The sequence below is a fragment of the Pongo abelii genome, chromosome 7 (assembly GCF_028885655.2).
Source record: "Pongo abelii isolate AG06213 chromosome 7, NHGRI_mPonAbe1-v2.0_pri, whole genome shotgun sequence".
In the NCBI taxonomy this organism is placed as follows: Eukaryota; Metazoa; Chordata; class Mammalia; order Primates; family Hominidae; genus Pongo; species Pongo abelii.
This window is the reverse complement of record NC_071992.2, coordinates 83,344,770-83,362,558: the sequence shown is the minus strand read 5'-3', so window position 1 is coordinate 83,362,558 and position 17,789 is coordinate 83,344,770. Positions and strand designations below refer to the sequence as shown.

Below are 17,789 nucleotides of genomic sequence, written 5' to 3'. Positions count from 1 at the left end.
ACTTAGAATACTATTGGGCTACTGTATAGAATAAAGTTCATTCTATTTATAAGACAGTATATTCTCACCTATAAGTACTCCAGTGACCCGAAGACAGTCCAAAGACTGCTATTTATCCCCTAAGGGAAAATTTGAGGTAAGTGCTTTATCCTCAGAAAAATGTACACACTAAGTATGGCATGAAAGTCCCTTGGCAGTCACCAGGAGCCAGCAGGACCCTCAATTCTTTCCTCTTCTTCCTTGCTGCTGTCCCTATCCGCCCCAAGCTTTACAGCTAACAATTGCCAAAAAATGCCATATGTCCTTTTACTTGTTCCTTACATAAACGCCAAATTCACTGCTGCCTTACTCCACTTAGTCAAGTCCCTTTCTGCCTGCAGATTACTGCATAGACTTCCCTTTTTCCAGAGTTGTCTAAGATTCTTGCAGAACCTCAGACTGGTGCCTGCAGCATCTTCTCCCTGGGAGCATTTCTCATTCATGAGTTACCTCTGAACCTAGTAAACTGTCCATCACATCCAGGCACCTGTCAGACCCCTGATAAATGAACAAAGGAATCTTCAAGTCCAGGGCCTACAAAACAACTCTTCCCGAGTCTGCATGAGACCTACCTGCTTCCGCATCACATCTGTAGCCTGCATGATGTAACGAGGTGGCAGTCCGTGGCTTCTGGCCAGAATGATGGCTTGCTCCAGCGTCACGCTCAGGGTGCACCTGGGGGCCAAGGCAAGGGCAAGTCAGACCCCATGGTTCCTGATACACCCTTTGAGATGATGTGGATTACTAATCACAAAATCAGAAAGCACCAGCCAAAATAAAAGCAGCTACACAATGAACCACTGATTTTTCTACATAAAATACCAGTTTAAAAATAGATTATAAAGGTACATTACAGGGGTCAGAAATTAAGTATTTAAATTTAAAACAAACTCATGATGAACTGTTTATAAGAGCACTTATCTACAGAAAATTAAATAACCAGAATTAGAACAAGTTTTATTACTAAATATTATTCTTTAATGATATTTCATGTAATTTAGAAGAAATGACTAAAGAATATTTATCATTAACTTCTACATATTGATAGTTAATAGATTTATACTGATTTATGCACAAATATAGTAGAAGAATAAATGGTGAAATTACTATTTACTGAGGTCAGAATTGATTTTTTTTAAACGTGTTTATTGGACTCAATCTAAAAGAGTATTTGTAAAAGTTCCAAAAGGAACTCATAACTAGTTATATAGAAATGTGATACCCAGAGTAGCCCTGAGAAAAGTGTTCTAACCAGCGTTTAGTGACTAGTGAGCCTTTGTTCTTTTCCTTCTCTCTCTCTCTTTTTCTCTCTCTCTTTTTTTTTTTTTTTTTTTTTTGAGACGGAGTCTTGCTTTATTGCAAGGCTGGAGTGCGGTGGCGCATCCTCAGCTCACTGCAACCTCTGCCTCCCAGGTTCAAGCAATTCTCCTGCCTCAGTCTCCCAAGTAGCAGTAGCTGGGATTACAGGTGCATGCCACCACACCCAGCTAATTTTTGTATTTTTAGTAGATATGGGGTTTCACCATGTTGGCCAGGATGGTCTCAATCTCCTGACCTGGTGATCCACCAGTCTTGGCCTCCCAAAGTGCTGGGATTACACTGTGCCCGGCTGTTCTTTTCCTTTTCTTTAAGGTATTCTTTTATGTTCCTCCACATTGATCTCTACAGTACCCCTGAAAGCCTATGTTTATTTGTTAACATTTTCAGGTGCTGGTCTCTGAACTGTTCTTTTAAAAGTATCTTTTGCATACATTTCATAAAAATTGTCAATTTTAGATGCTTCTCCTAAAATTGTATTAATGGATTTTAATTTACTTGTTTTTTCCAACATATTTGTATTTTAATTAGCCTTTTCCTTATTTTGCATTTACCTCCCTGTAGTTTGTTGTTTTATTTGTGTATTTTCCCAGATCTGTCTAGTATTTTTCCCTGCAAATAAAAGTAAGTTCTACAATGCAATTGTTTCTATGGGAGAAAAATCTAACTCATTGGTTATGAGGCTCTAACACAGAAGTTCTTGGTTATGAGGCTCTAACACAGAAGTCCAATGCATTTGGTAGGTTTTGATACTGATAATTAAGAAAAAGAGGAGAGAGGGATTTAAAACATTCCTGTTATAATATTAGAACCTCACAAAGTGCAACTGTGTGATTACACATTACTGCATTCTAAGGAGAAATGTGTAAGTTCCATTGGCTGTTAAATGACTTGAGAGGCAGCTTTCTCATTACAGAGAATTCATTATTATTATTAACACATGTTCAAGTTTCATCATTAAGTTCTAGTTGTACATGATGTTCACAAACTTTTAGTGTGTGGGTCCGATAACAATGCATATTGTTTTACATGTACATGCAAGCTGCAGAACAGCCGATGCCAATGAAGGCCAAGCAGTAATAACTAAGAGTTCATGTTTAAAAAATCAGTTTTCGGCCGGGCACGGTGGCTCACAACTGTAATCCCAGCACTTCGGGAGGCCGAGGCAGGCAGATCACAAGGTCAGAAGATTGAGACCATCCTGGTTAATACGGTGAAACCCCCTCTCTACTAAAAATAAAAAAAAATTAGCCAGGTGGTGGTGGTGGGCGCCTGTAGTCCCAGCTACTTGGGAGGCTGAGGCAGGAGAAGGGCGTGAACTCAGGAGGCGGAGCTTGCAGTGAGCAGAGATCGCGCCACTGCACTCAAGCCTGGGCGACAGTGAGACTCTGTCTCAAAAAAAAGAAAAACAAATCAGTTTTCTACAAAGCATTTAACTGCCAGCTTACTCAACAGACCATAACCTTTTTCTCCTCATTAAGGTCTCCTCCACTGCAATTTTAAATCTTTATTGATCCTAACATTTTAATCAATAATGTTCATTACACTAGCTGAACGAAGCCAAGGGGAGGAAAAAAAAATCTTTATCTGTTTCTAATCGTGCTGAAATATGTCTGTGCTTTACTGATAAAGCGGAACTTGCTTTATCTCTCGTGTACTCACTTATAAACAAGACTTACACACTGTGAAGGGTTTTTAACAGACAGCCTACAATTATTATTCATTTTCTTAATCCTTTTAAACAGATTTCTTTCTCCCTACCTCAAGTTGTAGTAAGCAGCAGTACAGCAGCAAATTACCCGCCAGAGATTTTAAAAGATTTTACTGCAATCAGGAAGTGAATGTGTCCAGGAACATGCTCTCTGAAAGGATACCTCAAAGTGTGATTTGCAACCAATCACACAATACCTAAGAGAAAAATCTATCTTCAAATGGATATGTGTATTTTCTTTCCCCAGCATTTCAAAAACAGATGGCTGCACCTTTATTTGTCTTTTCATGCTAACCATTATGTATCTTCCAATTAGGACTCAAAATTAATTTGAAATTTTAAAAAAGTAAAAAGTGTTAAAAAGAGGCAATCACATAAAGGTGGGAAATATTGCCTGTAATTTGATTCATGGTTGATGGGTCCAACCAAGGCCTTGTATTTCCACTCACAGTATCACAGAATTCTGTTTTCCTAAACTAGGCATGCGAAAGAAAGCCTCTCAGGAAGGCTGCCACTTTTCTGTCAGTACACCATTATTTGCCCCATAGCTTTTCATCTTCTCCCAACTATCTCAATTTGAATGTCAAGTGGAAAAAATCAGCATCTGCAAGAAACATTCTGATGCTGGCATTCTCTGATGGACTCCAGGTCCAGAAAGTGGCACACAGTTTTTCAGTGGTACATAAATATATACTCAGAGTCAGGTTTACAAGAGCTGATTTGATTTTATAGGCACTTTCTGATGACCAGAGAGACTGATATGCTAGCCATGGGCAAAAGAAAGAAAGGAGCATATTAAAGGCCAGGAACCCTCATTCAATAGGAGGTTTCTCTTTTTTTGGAGATAGGGTCTCACTCTGTTGCCCAGGCTGGAATGCGGTGGCGCCATCTCAACTCGCTGCAGCTTCGACTTCCTGGGCTCAGGTGATCCTACCTCCTCAGCCTTCCAAGTAGCTGGGACTACAGGAATACACCACCACATGCAGCCAATTTTTGTATTTTTTGTGGAGATGGGTTCTCACTATTTTGCCCAGGCTTGTCTTGAACTCCTTGTCTCAAGCAATTCACCTGCTTCAGCCTCCCAAAGTACTGGAATTACAGGCGTGAGCCACCATGCCCAGCCTAATACGGTGTTTCTTATCTGATGCCCCAATCTTCTTTCTAACATGAACTCTGTTTTACAATTAAATTAAAATCTACATTTTTGCCCCACCTGGAAAATACAGGCCTTCAATTTTTCAGCTCCTTCTACTACAACATCACTTTAAAAATATTCACACAGTTCTTTCCCCAGAAGCCACAAAATAACAAAATAAATGTCACAGAGTAGTATTTGTCCTTCATAAAAAGGCAATTGTAACATAGGCAATGAAGAAAGTTTGTCCTTAATTTTAGTAATATGACATTCCAAGTAATGGCTCTGCTTAGAGTATACATGTGAGGAAGCACACTTGATAGGGTAGCAAAGTTATACAGAAATGTTCAATTTCCCCATAGGAAGAAAAAGGAAAAGGTCAATATATCTGTGCTTATAATTAATAAATCTCCTTGACATATTTTGTACTGAGAATAGATCCCAAATCACTCAGATATTTAGCACAGTTTTAATATGATAAATGTAACCTACAGCTAACGGGTCCCATTTAATTTGAAGGACACTTTGATTTGGCAATGCTAAGGAAGATGTATTAAAATATATTTTATTGCATGATTCTTTCATTTATTCATCTGCCAAACATTTTTTGACTGTCTACTTTGTACCTACAAATACCATAAGTTTCTGGCAGGAGTGGATTTACTGTGGAGCTACAAAAGCTTGAGTTTCAAGCCCCCTTACTTGTACGGATCCCTTTCCAGGTTCTGGGAGGGGCCTTAGCACTGTGTTCACATAGTCACATACCTTTACAAATGTGCAAAAGCAAAATGTTTTAACTGCAAATGATATGGCTGCTGTCTTCTTTACATCCCAGCTTCCTTCTGTCATGTTGGGTAGTGTTCAATTCACTGGTTATTTTTGAAACTGAGCTAAAGAAAGTTGAGTTGGGATGCAGTCAGGCTAGGTTTGCTGGGATGTATTTATTGGACAATAATTACTTTCATTTATGGCTGGATTATTGTAGTATCCTGTGTAGAAATGGCATCCAGAGTATTCCTACTGCCCATTGTAGACAGTCATCCAATGCTGGAAAAGAGGTGCAGGGCCAGAGGTCATGATGTAATACATCCATATCCTGAGGCCCCCAGGATGGGAAATATATATGTTTTGGAGGACAAAAAGGTTGGAACTGTATACAGCCAGAAACTACTCTGTGGCATATTCTCTCAAATTTATGGTTCATATGCTAAAGAAACTTAGAGAAGTTTTTTCTTTATTTGCATTTGACAACAATTTAAAAATGCATAAGACATTAGTAATAACTAATTTTGATGCTGGAAAGCTTTTATAAACTCTTAATAACTTAAATTTGATCATCCATGCTAGAGAAAAGACAAAATAATTGTTCTATTCTCTCTATAGAAAATTATATTGCAAAGTTGTTATAATTTGAAGAGGCAAAGAGTATGTTACAAAAATTGTGGAGAAAAAATATACGAAGTGGGTCAGTTCATAAAGTAACAAAAATTATTGTTTTGTGGATTTTATAATGCTTGTGTTACTTATCAGATTTTAAACACTGCAATTTATTTTTCTTGCATTCTGAATATTAACTTTCATTCCTATTTTGTTTTGTAATTTTCCAAATTCTTTCTGACTTTATTTTACTTAACTTCAGACCCCCAAATCTCCATTACTCCAGTGTGTAGGAGTTGCAACAGTGAACAAAGCCAAGTCCCATCTCTTTTGATGATCAAATTTTAGTGAGAGGACAAAGAAAATAAAGAAGCAAATGGATAATATCAGGTGGGAATGAATTACCAATAAAAATAAATTTTGTGGCAGATTAGAAAGTGGAATAGTACTAATTCCACTTAGTACTTGCTTAGAAGCAAAGGGTATAATGGCAGAAGGAAGTACTGTTTTGGGGAAGACCATTTCAAGGAGAGTTAAGTGCAAAGGCCCTGAGGTTAATGCTGGTTCAGTCTGCTCATGAACAAGTGTGGAGCTCAGTATGCTGGTGCACACAGGGAGAAGGAGATGAGGGTGGGGAAACAGCCTGGGCTCAAACATGCAGAGCCTTGGGCATCAGAGTTTAGGAGTCAGTGGGTTTAGATACTTCTTTGGTTGACATGAAAAAATTTCTATATTTACATTACATGATATCAAAGAACAATTTGTTAAGTAAATTACCAAAGTAATTTACTAAACACCCAACCATAACAGTTTATCAACACTGTATTCAAAGCATCTTCAGTTGCTTTCCAGTGGCAACATTTTCAAAGGCAAACTCTTCATCCTCTCCCACTTTCCACCTCATTGTCCCAGTATCCTACTTACTCCCCACAACCCACGACTTCTTTCCACTTTCAGTCAGCATCTTAGTACCATTGTACAAACCCCTCCCCCAATCCCGTGTCCATTTTTTCTCTGTCTTTCACTACTTTCAAACTATCTTGGAACCTCTCTCTGAATGCAAAATGGCAGCTGACAACAGAAGGGTTTGAAGACAATCTTATGGAGCTGTACCCAGGTTACTTTGACTCTCAGGCTGCATCTCCTCTGTGAATTGAGGAAAGCAGGCGTATTGACCTCATAAAGTGCAGCAAGAATGACCTGAAGTGATGAGTGTGATCCCTGCCCATGGTAAGTCTGTGTAGAGGAGCCTCCTCTTTATGGGCAGTACATTACTTGGAAAAACTTAAGGAACACAAGTAAATCCCAGTTTCTCAAATCTCATCATATTTCCACTATTTGAAAGGTTTCTACTTTATACTTTCATAGTCCTTTTTATTCTAAAGAGACGCTCATTAAAGTAACCCTCGAGTAAATGATGATGTTATAAGATTACAATAATTACATGAAGCTAAAGACAAATGTATGCCAATATTTCTTTTATAAACCGAGTTTAGTTAAAGTAGAGTCCACCTGACTGTAATTTGGGCATTTGCTGATAACATTCTTTGTGATTTTTTTTTTCAGGTGTTTGTCCCAGTTTATCTTAGACATCAGATCTTGAGTTTATTTTATACAGCAAACTGCAGAACTAACGGAAGGTCAGGAAAAGCATGTGAACTGGTCTCCTCTTTCCCAAACCTATTTCTAGATGCCAGAGGTGTGTCTCCCGTCCCCTCCTCAACTGTCTCAGAGGAGAGACAAAGCTTCGTTTCCTAAATTGGCTTACATGCAAAATATTGTATTTCAACCATTTCTAACTTAGGTTCATTATACTATATTTAGTTCACTTTTTAAGATATCAGTTCTTACCTAAAGTGGATATTGTTTACATGTTAACCTTCCCCTTTAAGATGACTCATAACATTTCTATAATAAATTAGATGGAAGAGTCTCTCGAAAACTACGGGCCTCCTACATTTGGTCATTTACCATGATTGCAGACAAAAACAACTGTTTTATTCTAAAATCACTTCTATATTTCAAAACCTCCAGAAGCCTACTACTGCCTCATTTAATATTGATTCAAACTGTACTGAGCAAGGAAGCCAATCTCTCAAGGACTGAAATGCATTTTATTGAGCACTTGGGGAGCTGTAACACCTCTTTTGGGCCACAAGGGTGATTCAGTAACTCACAATGAAACGACATGGGAAACCAGAACAATTCGAGGTTTATGGTTCTGAGCTCTGTTTTCCTACCGTGGATTTATTTGCTAGCTCTCAGCATGCTCACTGTCAGGAACACTGATATTTTGCTTGGTAGCCAATCATTATATTGCTATTTCCTAAGGGCAACCCCAAACGTTTGTATTACTAGTGGAGGAGGGTTACTCAGACCCTAACACATTAAATAAAACACATGAAAATCTAGGATGATGATCTCTGAATTTGTAGTCACAACAATTTGCCATAAATTGACATTATGTAGATATTGCAGTAAAAAATTTTTTTAAAGTAATTACAAATGGGAAATGTAATCTTTAGTAAGGGATACTTTTTATTTCCCCACATTTTTAAAATCAAGGGTGGGATTAAACATTAATTTGAAAACTTCTATTGTTCTCAATAACGTTACCTGCAAAGGTACCACTAAAAATTATCCCTGAAAGAAAAATATACTGAAATCACTGAATTTAGGGATACATGTTTAGACTTTGAAAGTTACTTGAACGGCAATTTTTAACTCTTTTGTACAGTAACAACAACTGAATCACTTGGATAAATATGATTTTTTTTGGTGTTAGTGCAGTTTTATAATTAGCAGAATAATTTCCTGTTAGTAAACTATGATATTTGGCAAACACACCACAGGCATGTGTCAGGGTTTTCTGAGTTGAAGGGATCATGGTCCAAACAATAGTTTGATCAACTGTAGAAACCGTGTACTAGCTACAACCCCTTGAAACTCATTTTGATTCACTTGCATTCATATGGAGGTTAGTTTGATGTTGTACTAAATATAAAAGGAAATCAATATTTATTAACAAATTTGAAATCACTAAGTTTTTCCCCAATGTAGAATTCTATCCAATGATCACAGTCTGATTTTGTTTTTTAGTTTGGACTTCCATGTGCATTACCTCATTTTCACTGTTCTTTATAACTATGAGGCTACTTTTAGTCATGGAAACAAGAGGGATTCAATTCCCCTGGGGAAAATGCATGCTTCAGAGTTTATATATATAAGGACAGTCTGAGAAACCTACTAGTGTGATAATATTCTTCACATGAATTATGTCTTTGGATAGCTATAGATTTATATTTAGAATCTTACAGATTTAGTTCTTAGAACATAAAATCACTTCCCCCACTTTATGAGAGTTCTCCTTTTTTCTTCTTTAATTAAAAGCCAGGTCACTATCTTTTTTCACATGACTATAGCAAACAAGTTATTAGTAATCTAATCAGATGTGGTTGTCTGTGATACTTTACTAAGCTGAAGTTACCTGGGCAGCATTCAAATTTTAGAGAGGAATAATGACTATTTCAACCCCAAGAGAACTAAGTAAATGCAATAAGTTGGAACATAGCACAAAGCAGCTACTCCTCCAATTTGCACACTACTCTTTTATAAGCAGAAGCTTCCTTTTTACTTGTTTAATGACTCCAGGTCTTGCTCTGTCACTACGGCTGGAGTGCAGTGGCAGGATCATGGCTCACTGCAGCAAACTCCTGAGCTTAAGTGGTCCTCCTGCCTTAGGCTCCTGAGTATGTGGGACTACAGGTGACTGCCATTAATTTTTTAAATTTTTTGTAGAGATGGGGTCTCGCTATGTTGTCCAGGCTGATCTCAAACAACTGGACTCAAGTGATCCTCCTACCTTAGCCTCGCTAAGTGCTGGGATTACAGGTGTGAGCCACTATGCCCAGCTCAGAAGTTTCTTTTGACGGATACAAGACACTGCTGATCACGTGATTTTATGCACTCCAAAGCAACATCTGAACACCCATCCTGGAAAGCCTGAGGCAGATTAGTTTCAGCAATCTTTGAACTAAAGATACATTTCTACATGTTGGAAGAATGTAAATGATTGTGCTCAGTTTCCAAATGCTTTTTACCTCTTCCTCTGCTTTTCTCATGGTCCCATTTTATTCAGCTATTAAAAAACAAGCATCTGCATGAAACATATGTGTTAGAAATTCACCGACCCTGATAAGAGAGAAGTTAAAAGAAATGAGACATAGAAGTTATTTAATTTCTTACAAATTTCTGTACCATGATTTTTTTTTTTCAGTGGCCTCAACCTTCCCATGTTTTAAAACCTTGCCAGAGTGGGTGTGGTCAGGATTAAAATTACTGCTTTCCGAAAATCTTTGCTTCGTGATTTATGGCTTATTTCACGTCTAGAGTAAGGAATGTTATAAACCTCCAAGTTATCAAATTAAACTCATCCATTACAAGAGATTAATGCATGTGTGCAGTTCAGTGTGTTAATGTATCCACTATAGCACATTTCATGCCTATTAATTTCATATTTTATACTATCTCTCAAATATCTCCTCTCTAGCTGCACTAATATCATCTCCTGCCTAGATTGGTGCAACCTCACTCTAACCTTTCCTGTCTGGCCCCTTCCCATTGGTCTTCCTCCACAGTGAAGGTGACCTTTTTAAAATGCAGATATAAATACAAACACAGGAATGGCTTCCCATTTCTTCACATGAAATACAAGATCTTCACAATATGGTCCCTTGGTTTTCCTCACTTCTACTCCATACTTAAATGATTTTGTAGTTTTCTGCAATCATCAACTATTATAGTTCCCATGTTTGTATGATCTCATATGCCCTGGTTGAAGTCACACACAGTATCTCTTACCCCACTGTTTCATACTCATCTGGAAGGTGTAGGGATTAAGAACATGGGCAAGAGAGATAATTTCCTGAGTTGGACCCTGGCTTTGTTAATAACTGTGTGACCTTGGGCAAGTTACTGAAGCTCCTCAAACTCTGTTTCCTCCTCTGTAAATTGAATTTAATAATAATATACAACACACAGTGTTGTTTTCAGGATTATATGAAATAATTCATGCCTAATACTTAGTATGAAGTGTAGCGTGTCATTTATTCTCAGTAAATGTTCAAAATTTTCATTACTATTACCACCACCACCACCACTAGGCTGTACTGGTATCTATATTGACTGTAGCTTTTCTAGACCCTAGCATACTTCCTAGGACTCAGTAAGCATTCAATACATACTTATTTTAAAAATTACATGAATTCCTAATGTGTGCCAATGATATTATATCCATGTCCCTAAAAGACTAGATTTATTTATTTATACTCTGTGCTTTCCACGTATTTGCTCAAGAAGTGTTCACTAATTAAATATATTCTGGGAAGTGATAAATGCATTATGGAGATAACAAATATTAGCAAAAAGAAATCACAGATTCTCTTATGACTTCTAAATGGGATATGATTCTTCTTTCATAACCAGTGCCTTGCATTTCCCTTTCTCTGGATTTTAACAATTGCTCCTACCACATCTGCTGGTTAACAACTCTGTTTGAATTATGGTAATACTTGAAATATACATATTATAGCATACTGATTAGTCTTATAGTAATTATATTATTAATTGTTATATCATCAAAATTGTCCATTTATTTATCAATAGTTCCCGAAGTCAGAAGAACACTTTTGAAACCTCAAGAGAACTGTCAAAATGACAAGTATATATTCTTCCTCTTCATTGTAGTTGGAAAAGTATGTATGCTCTCCTTTGGGTCACTTAAAACCCAATCCTTGGACTATATTTTCCTGTTTTCATTTTCATTATTAAAAAGAACTGACGCTGCATAGTATGGCTGTCTGGCTTCCCAATGTGGCTCCACTGTCAAGACATCAGACTCTAAGAGCAATGAGAGCAGGCATCCTGGGGTCTTCCAGGCTGGTGCAGCAAAGTGCTTGACACATAGCAGTGCACCATAGTTTTTTCTTGCTCAACAAATAAATGGATGAACAAACAGATGAATAAATGTCTAATTCTTTTTAAATCCTAAACATTTGTCTTCTGCCATACGCTCTTGGGTTTTGATACTAGGAGCTAAAACCCTATCCTTGAATTCAAGGGTAGCTCTTCTGCTGCTCTTGAATGCCTTTTTCAAAGCTCTAATAGGACCCAGCACTTTGTGTATTCTATTTCTTACAGATCAGAAGAGGTAACTTTTGTGTTTTTCATAGTCCTCCCTATCATCCTCTGGTGACCCATTACTGTGATTTTTAATAGCTTTTACAGGGGTTATCCTGTCTTTAGTAGGTACAATCTCATTTAAAACAGATGTGCTTCATATTTCTAGCTCTGCAATGAGAAGATGGATTTGCTATCAAAAACACAGATTTAGACTGAACATTCTGAGTAGTCAGGAATGCTAGAACTGTACTAGCTGTTTTCACATACACTGCTCTTTTAATCCTCAAGCCATCTTTGTGAGAAAGAAATCATTATTCCCATTTCACCAATAAGTCCCCAAGAGACAAGGTGATAGAATCACTCACTCCCTTGCACAGCGAGTAAACAACAGGATTCAAAACCCATTTTTGGATTCAAAATCTAGGACTCTTTCTATTCTACCAAATTCGAATCACGTAGATTAATATATTTAGAGAATTCCAGCTCCCAACATCCATAATTCAACAATCACAAGCTTGGTCTCAGCATTTATATTTTAAATGCATTGTTTAGGTAGAGATCAATTCAGGCAGTCCAAATTACTTCACTGTGAATGTAGACTTCATCAAACTAAAATAAGTTCATGATTAAAAAGAAACTAGATTTGAAGCATGCTAAGTAAGTATATCGATTGTAAAGTGATCAAGTAGTAAAAATAAATTGAAGGGAGAATGTGTTCCTTCTTGACTAAAGATTTGCATTTTTCTATATAAAATGCACTGTTCTGTGTAAAGTGTGTTCATTCCTGTAATGATCACATTTATTCTGGCTTCTAATTACTTTTACAGAGTACCACTGTGGAAAGTCTATTGACAGCTAGAATGAAGCACCTGATTGAAGAAACTAATTTTCTAAGGTTGTGCAGTTATATTTTCCCTGATCCCTTTCATTACCTTCCATGGAGGAAGAATTGTACATCTGAGGACTAATGCAGTCTGTTAAATACTGATCAATCCCCACATTGCTGGTACGGTTCTACATAGGCAGAGTCTCTGCAAAATAAATATGGACAGGCCTGCCGCTGACCTATTGACCTTCCCACCTTATTCATCCTGAGCAAGGCTTTGGTGACAAGCAAAAGTCTTGAGAAAATTGCTACAAGTCAGTGGGAATGTGAAAAACCCAAACACTTAAGTTATTATTTTCCTGTAGGACGGAAGCAGCTTTTAAATGAAACACATAAATACTTTTATGTGGAGAAAAAAAGGACAAACAGACTATTTGTTTCAGCAACGAGTTCTCTTATCCTACACACACACACCATATATATATATATACATATATATACACATATATATGAAATAAATTATTAAATATTGATACTCTCTTTTTAGGAAACTTTGAATGACAGGATAACAACTGCAATTCGAAAGCCAGTAGTTAGGCAAGTTTTTAGTAAAATTTATAGAAATAACCTCCCAATATTTATTGATACTTTCAATATTATTGATCATTTGACTCTTGTCAAAAGGACAGCCCTGGTGAAATCTTCCTATGACCATACTGGGTTTCTATGATTCACAGCCCGAGAGCTGGAAGACAAGGGTTTCTGAGTAGCTTAAAAGAAAGCAGAGGGGGCCGGGCGTGGTGGCTCATGCCTGTAATCCCAGCACTTTGGGAGGCCAAGGCGGGCAGATCACGAGGTCAGGAGATCAAGACCATCCTGGCTAACACGGTGAAACCCCATCTCTACTAAAAATACAAAAAATTAGCCGGGTGTGGTGGCGGGCGCCTGTAGTCCCAGCTACTCGGGAGGCTGAGGCAGAATGGTGTGAACCCGGGAGATGGAGCTTGCAGTGAGCCGAGATCACGCCACTGCACTCCAGCCTGGGCAACAGAGCTAGACTGCGTCTCAAAAAAAAAAAAAGTAAAAAGAAAAGAAAGCAGAGGGAAAGCAGGCAGAAAGTAGCCCTGTGGAAAACAACTGAACAGAATGCAGCAGAGATGGGCAACAGCTGGGTAAGATCTGATCCTGGCCGCAGACGCAGAACTTGATTGAATACTCCACTCACTCCATCTATCTTAGGGCAAAAAAGCAATCGAATTGAAGGGATGCATTTTCAGTGCTGCACAGGGAATTAGCCATGAAATTCTCATTAAAGATAATGGGACTTTCTATTACCACTTTCAGTACATTCTCTGAAAGTTTTCAGCATTTATCTTTAAACTAAGCTTAAAAATCAACTGCCAAGCAAAAACATTCCACATCCCTCATTACTTTCTATGCAAGCCCATTAAGGTATGTTCTTCTTTGACACAGTTTCATTGTGGAGGTTAGCATAGAGGTGATTGGGGACCTTCTGGGGTTGGGTAATGAGCATTTAGGCACTTGGAGAAGTATTTGCTCTGCCAGGAATGTATATGACTATGAAACAGCAGTGTGTTAGGACCTTAAATACTGCAGCCACCAGGTTTGAATCTGCTTCTCCACATTTTAGATTCTTCAGCCTGGATTTAACTCACCAATTTATTTCATTTCTATTTTGGTGGGTAGGGCGGGGGGAATTTAACTGAATAGGTTGGGTACCTATCCCCGCTACCCGAAGTTCCTCAACATTCTCATTCGCTCTCTAGATCTCAAATTTGACTTTTGTCCTTACTCCTCATAGGTTCTCTGATGACATAAATACTTTAAAGAGGTGTCTAGTATGTGGTTTTCATCCATATCTCCAGTTCTTTGACACTGGACCATAATTGTTTTCTCTTTGGCCTGTTTATCTGAGACACTGAACAGAACTTTGCGCATTTGACACCTTTGAGTGGATCCTTCTGTTTTACCCTGAGGCTCCTCATCAGGGTGCACAGAGGACGGGGATGTGAGGCACCAGGGAATATTAATACTCTATATGTGCTGCCTGGGGATCTTTCTTCTTTTCTCAGCTTCTATAGTTGGCAGCTGATTATTCTTTTCTCACATTTCCATGCCTGCTCCTGGAATACCTGCTCCTAAAACCCAAAGTGTTCCCTAAAAATTCTTAGTCATGTTTTAAACCCAGCTCAAATATATCTCTGTAAAGCCTTCTCTGCCATGATCCCCCTTTCTCTCTCTGTACTAATCACCTCCACATTTGTTTTTCCATAGCCTCCTGATGGCTGTCCTTGTCAACTGTGAACCCATCAAAGGACATCTAAAATTCAACATGGAACAGTGTGACAGATTAATTCAACGCCCTCTCCACAATCCTCTCAAAGATGAATGCATATTTTCTTCCTGTGGCGGCCCTCCATCCTGATTTATTTCCAAGCTGGTGAGTCGGAATCATCGATACTCCTCTGCGATGGTTGACTCAGGGTGTCAACTTTGCTGGATTCAGAGATACCCAGACAGCTGGTAAAGCACTAATTCCTTTCAGTGCTTCAGTAGGCACTGAGCCCGTTCTGCTGAGAGGGAAAACTATGTAGTGTGGCATTTGATTAGAATGATTGAGCTGTCCCAGGGATGTCTGTGAGGGTGTTTCTGAAGGAGACTGGCATATGGGTCCATGGACTGAGTGGGGAAGATTCACCCTCAATGTGAGTGGGCACTGTGCTGTTGGCTGGGGACCCACATGGAACAAAAAGGAAGAGGAAGGGTAAATTTTATGCTTTATCTCCCAGAGCAGGGATGCCCCTCTTCTCCTGCCTTTAGACATCAGAACTCCTGGTTCTCCAGGACTCACACCAGTGGGCCCCCAGGAGTGTGACCGGTAGTTGGACCAGGAGTTTCACAGCACTGGCCTCCTTGGTTCTCAGACCTTCTGACTTGCACTGAGCCACACTACTGGCTTCCCTGGTTCTCCAGCTTGCAGACACCCTACCTGGGACTTCTCAGCCTCCACAGTGCAGTGAACCAAATCCCCTAGTAAGTCCCTTCTTCGTCTCTCTCTGTCCTATCAGTTCTGTCCCTTTGCAGAACTGTGACTGAACATTCTCCCTCTCCCCTATTCTTTATTTTTCACCAATCACCAAGTCTTGTTGACTGCCATTTAATACCTTTCACATCTAGCCTTTCTCTTCTAACCTCTGTGCCAATGCTTCGGTGCTAGGTCTCATCTTCTCTTGCTGTAATACTGTAAAATCCTGCTGTCTCCCTGCCTCCGTCCTTGTCCCATTACAGACCATGATAGTAATCTTTATTTTTGTTGATATTTTAAAAAATATCTAATCATGTTATTCTTTAGCTGAAAACCCTTCACTGGCTTCCTAAGTCCTCCAGGAGAGAGTCACAAATCCTTCACCCAGCAGCCAGAGCCTTCCATCTCCAATCCTGTCCATTCGCTACCCTTTCCTCTCAGCGCTGCTTCACTCTCACGTGACCACCCAGCAAAGCACAGGATTTCCTGTGTCCTCCAGCCACGTAGTTACTTCTCCACCTTCATTGCCTGGTGAGTGCTGGTTATGCTTTAAAAATATGTGCTACCTGGCTGGGCGCAGTGGCTCACCCCTGTAATCCCGGCACTTTGGGAGGCCGAGGTGGGTGGATCACGATTTCAGGAGTTCAAGACCAGTCTGGCCACGATGGTGAAATCCTGTCTCTACGAAAAATACAAAAAATAGGCATGGTAGTGGGTGCCTGTAATCCCAGCTACTCGGGAGGCTGAGGCAGAGAATTGCTTGAACCCAGGAGGTGGAGGTTGCAGTGAGCTGAGATCGTGCCACTGCACTTCAGTCTGGGTGACAGGGCGAGACTCCATCTCAAAAAAAAAAATAGGTGTTACCTTACTCCCTTCCTGGGTATTTAAATCTCACCCCCCCCCATACTCTTCCTGAATATGTTAGAAGACCTGGTGCCAGTTTACGATTAACATCACAAAGGCAGGAATGCTGCTTCCTTCCTTCAGCCCTATGATGGTTAATACTGAATGTCAACTTGATTGGACTGAAGGATGCAAAGTATTATGGCTGGGTGTGTTTGTGAGGGTGTTGCCAAAAAAGATTAACATTTGAGGCAGTGGACTGGGAAAGGCAGATCCACCCTCAATATGGGTGGGCACCATCCAATCATCTGCCAGCACAGCCAGAATAAAAGCAGGCAGAAGAACGTGGCTTAGCCTCCCAGCCTACATCTTTCTCTCATGCTGGATGCTTCCTACCTTCAAACATTAGACTCCAAGTTCTTCAGCTTTGGGACTTGAACTGGCTTCCTTGCTCCTCAGCGGGCAGATGGCCTATTGTGGGACCTCACCTAGTCCTGTGAGTCAATACTCCTTAATAAACTCCCCTTTATATATATATCTACCCTATTAGTTCTGTCCCTCTAGAGAACCCTAATACAAACACCCTCCATACTACCTGCTCTCCTGCTCTCTTAACATGCAGAAAAAAGAGAATCATTTACATCGGTGAGATACTCACATTTCTTCCCTCCTCTGGAAGATGGAAAATTTATCTTACATCACTTATTACAGTAGTTAAAAAAACCCCTAACCTTGGAGATCTCAGTAATATATTCCAGAAAATGACTGGAATTTTTATTTATAATATAATTTGGTAGATTTAGGAAAGATAATAACTTCAGTTTATTTGAAACAAATACAAAGGACCATGCTCTGTTTAATCATTTTTAAAGTAGATACTGTATTTATCCCTATATCGATGCAAATAAAATGTAGTAATGTAAATACATTTTATTAATATGCTCAAATAGTAAAATTAGGTTTGGCAGATACAGATGAAATATAACTAATATTTATGTATTCATATGTTTGACATATTAGGACCTAGGCTTTTCCTATTCTAATAATGAAAGGCAGTCACATCCTCTCCTTTTATATGCACCAAAAGCAAGGCCTGTTTGGCCAATATCACATGATTCCTAGATGTCAGAACTAGAAAACACTGCAGTAAGATGTCACCCTTTCATATACTGTTTTATTATTCCTTGCTCACCGTACATCTAATTTTAAGAAAATAATGTACATTTTAAAATAAAATGATTCAATATACTAATTTATTAGGATACATATTAATCAAGCAAAAAAAAGAGACAATGATACCACCTGCAAATATGAC

The 17,789-nt window shown here is 38.8% G+C and overlaps 1 protein-coding gene across 4 annotated transcripts in view; it reads right to left on the bottom strand.

The window, feature by feature from the left end:
• The window catches only part of PREX2 (phosphatidylinositol-3,4,5-trisphosphate dependent Rac exchange factor 2), a 308,213-nt gene that overhangs the window by 21,848 nt on the left and 268,576 nt on the right, over nucleotides 1-17,789 (bottom strand). For all 4 annotated transcript variants that reach the window (XM_054561712.2, XM_024251586.3, XM_054561713.2 and 1 more), the window contains exon 38: nucleotides 612-714. In XM_054561712.2, the coding sequence (XP_054417687.1) occupies nucleotides 612-714 (103 nt within the window). The remainder of the gene's footprint in view (nucleotides 1-611; nucleotides 715-17,789) is intronic.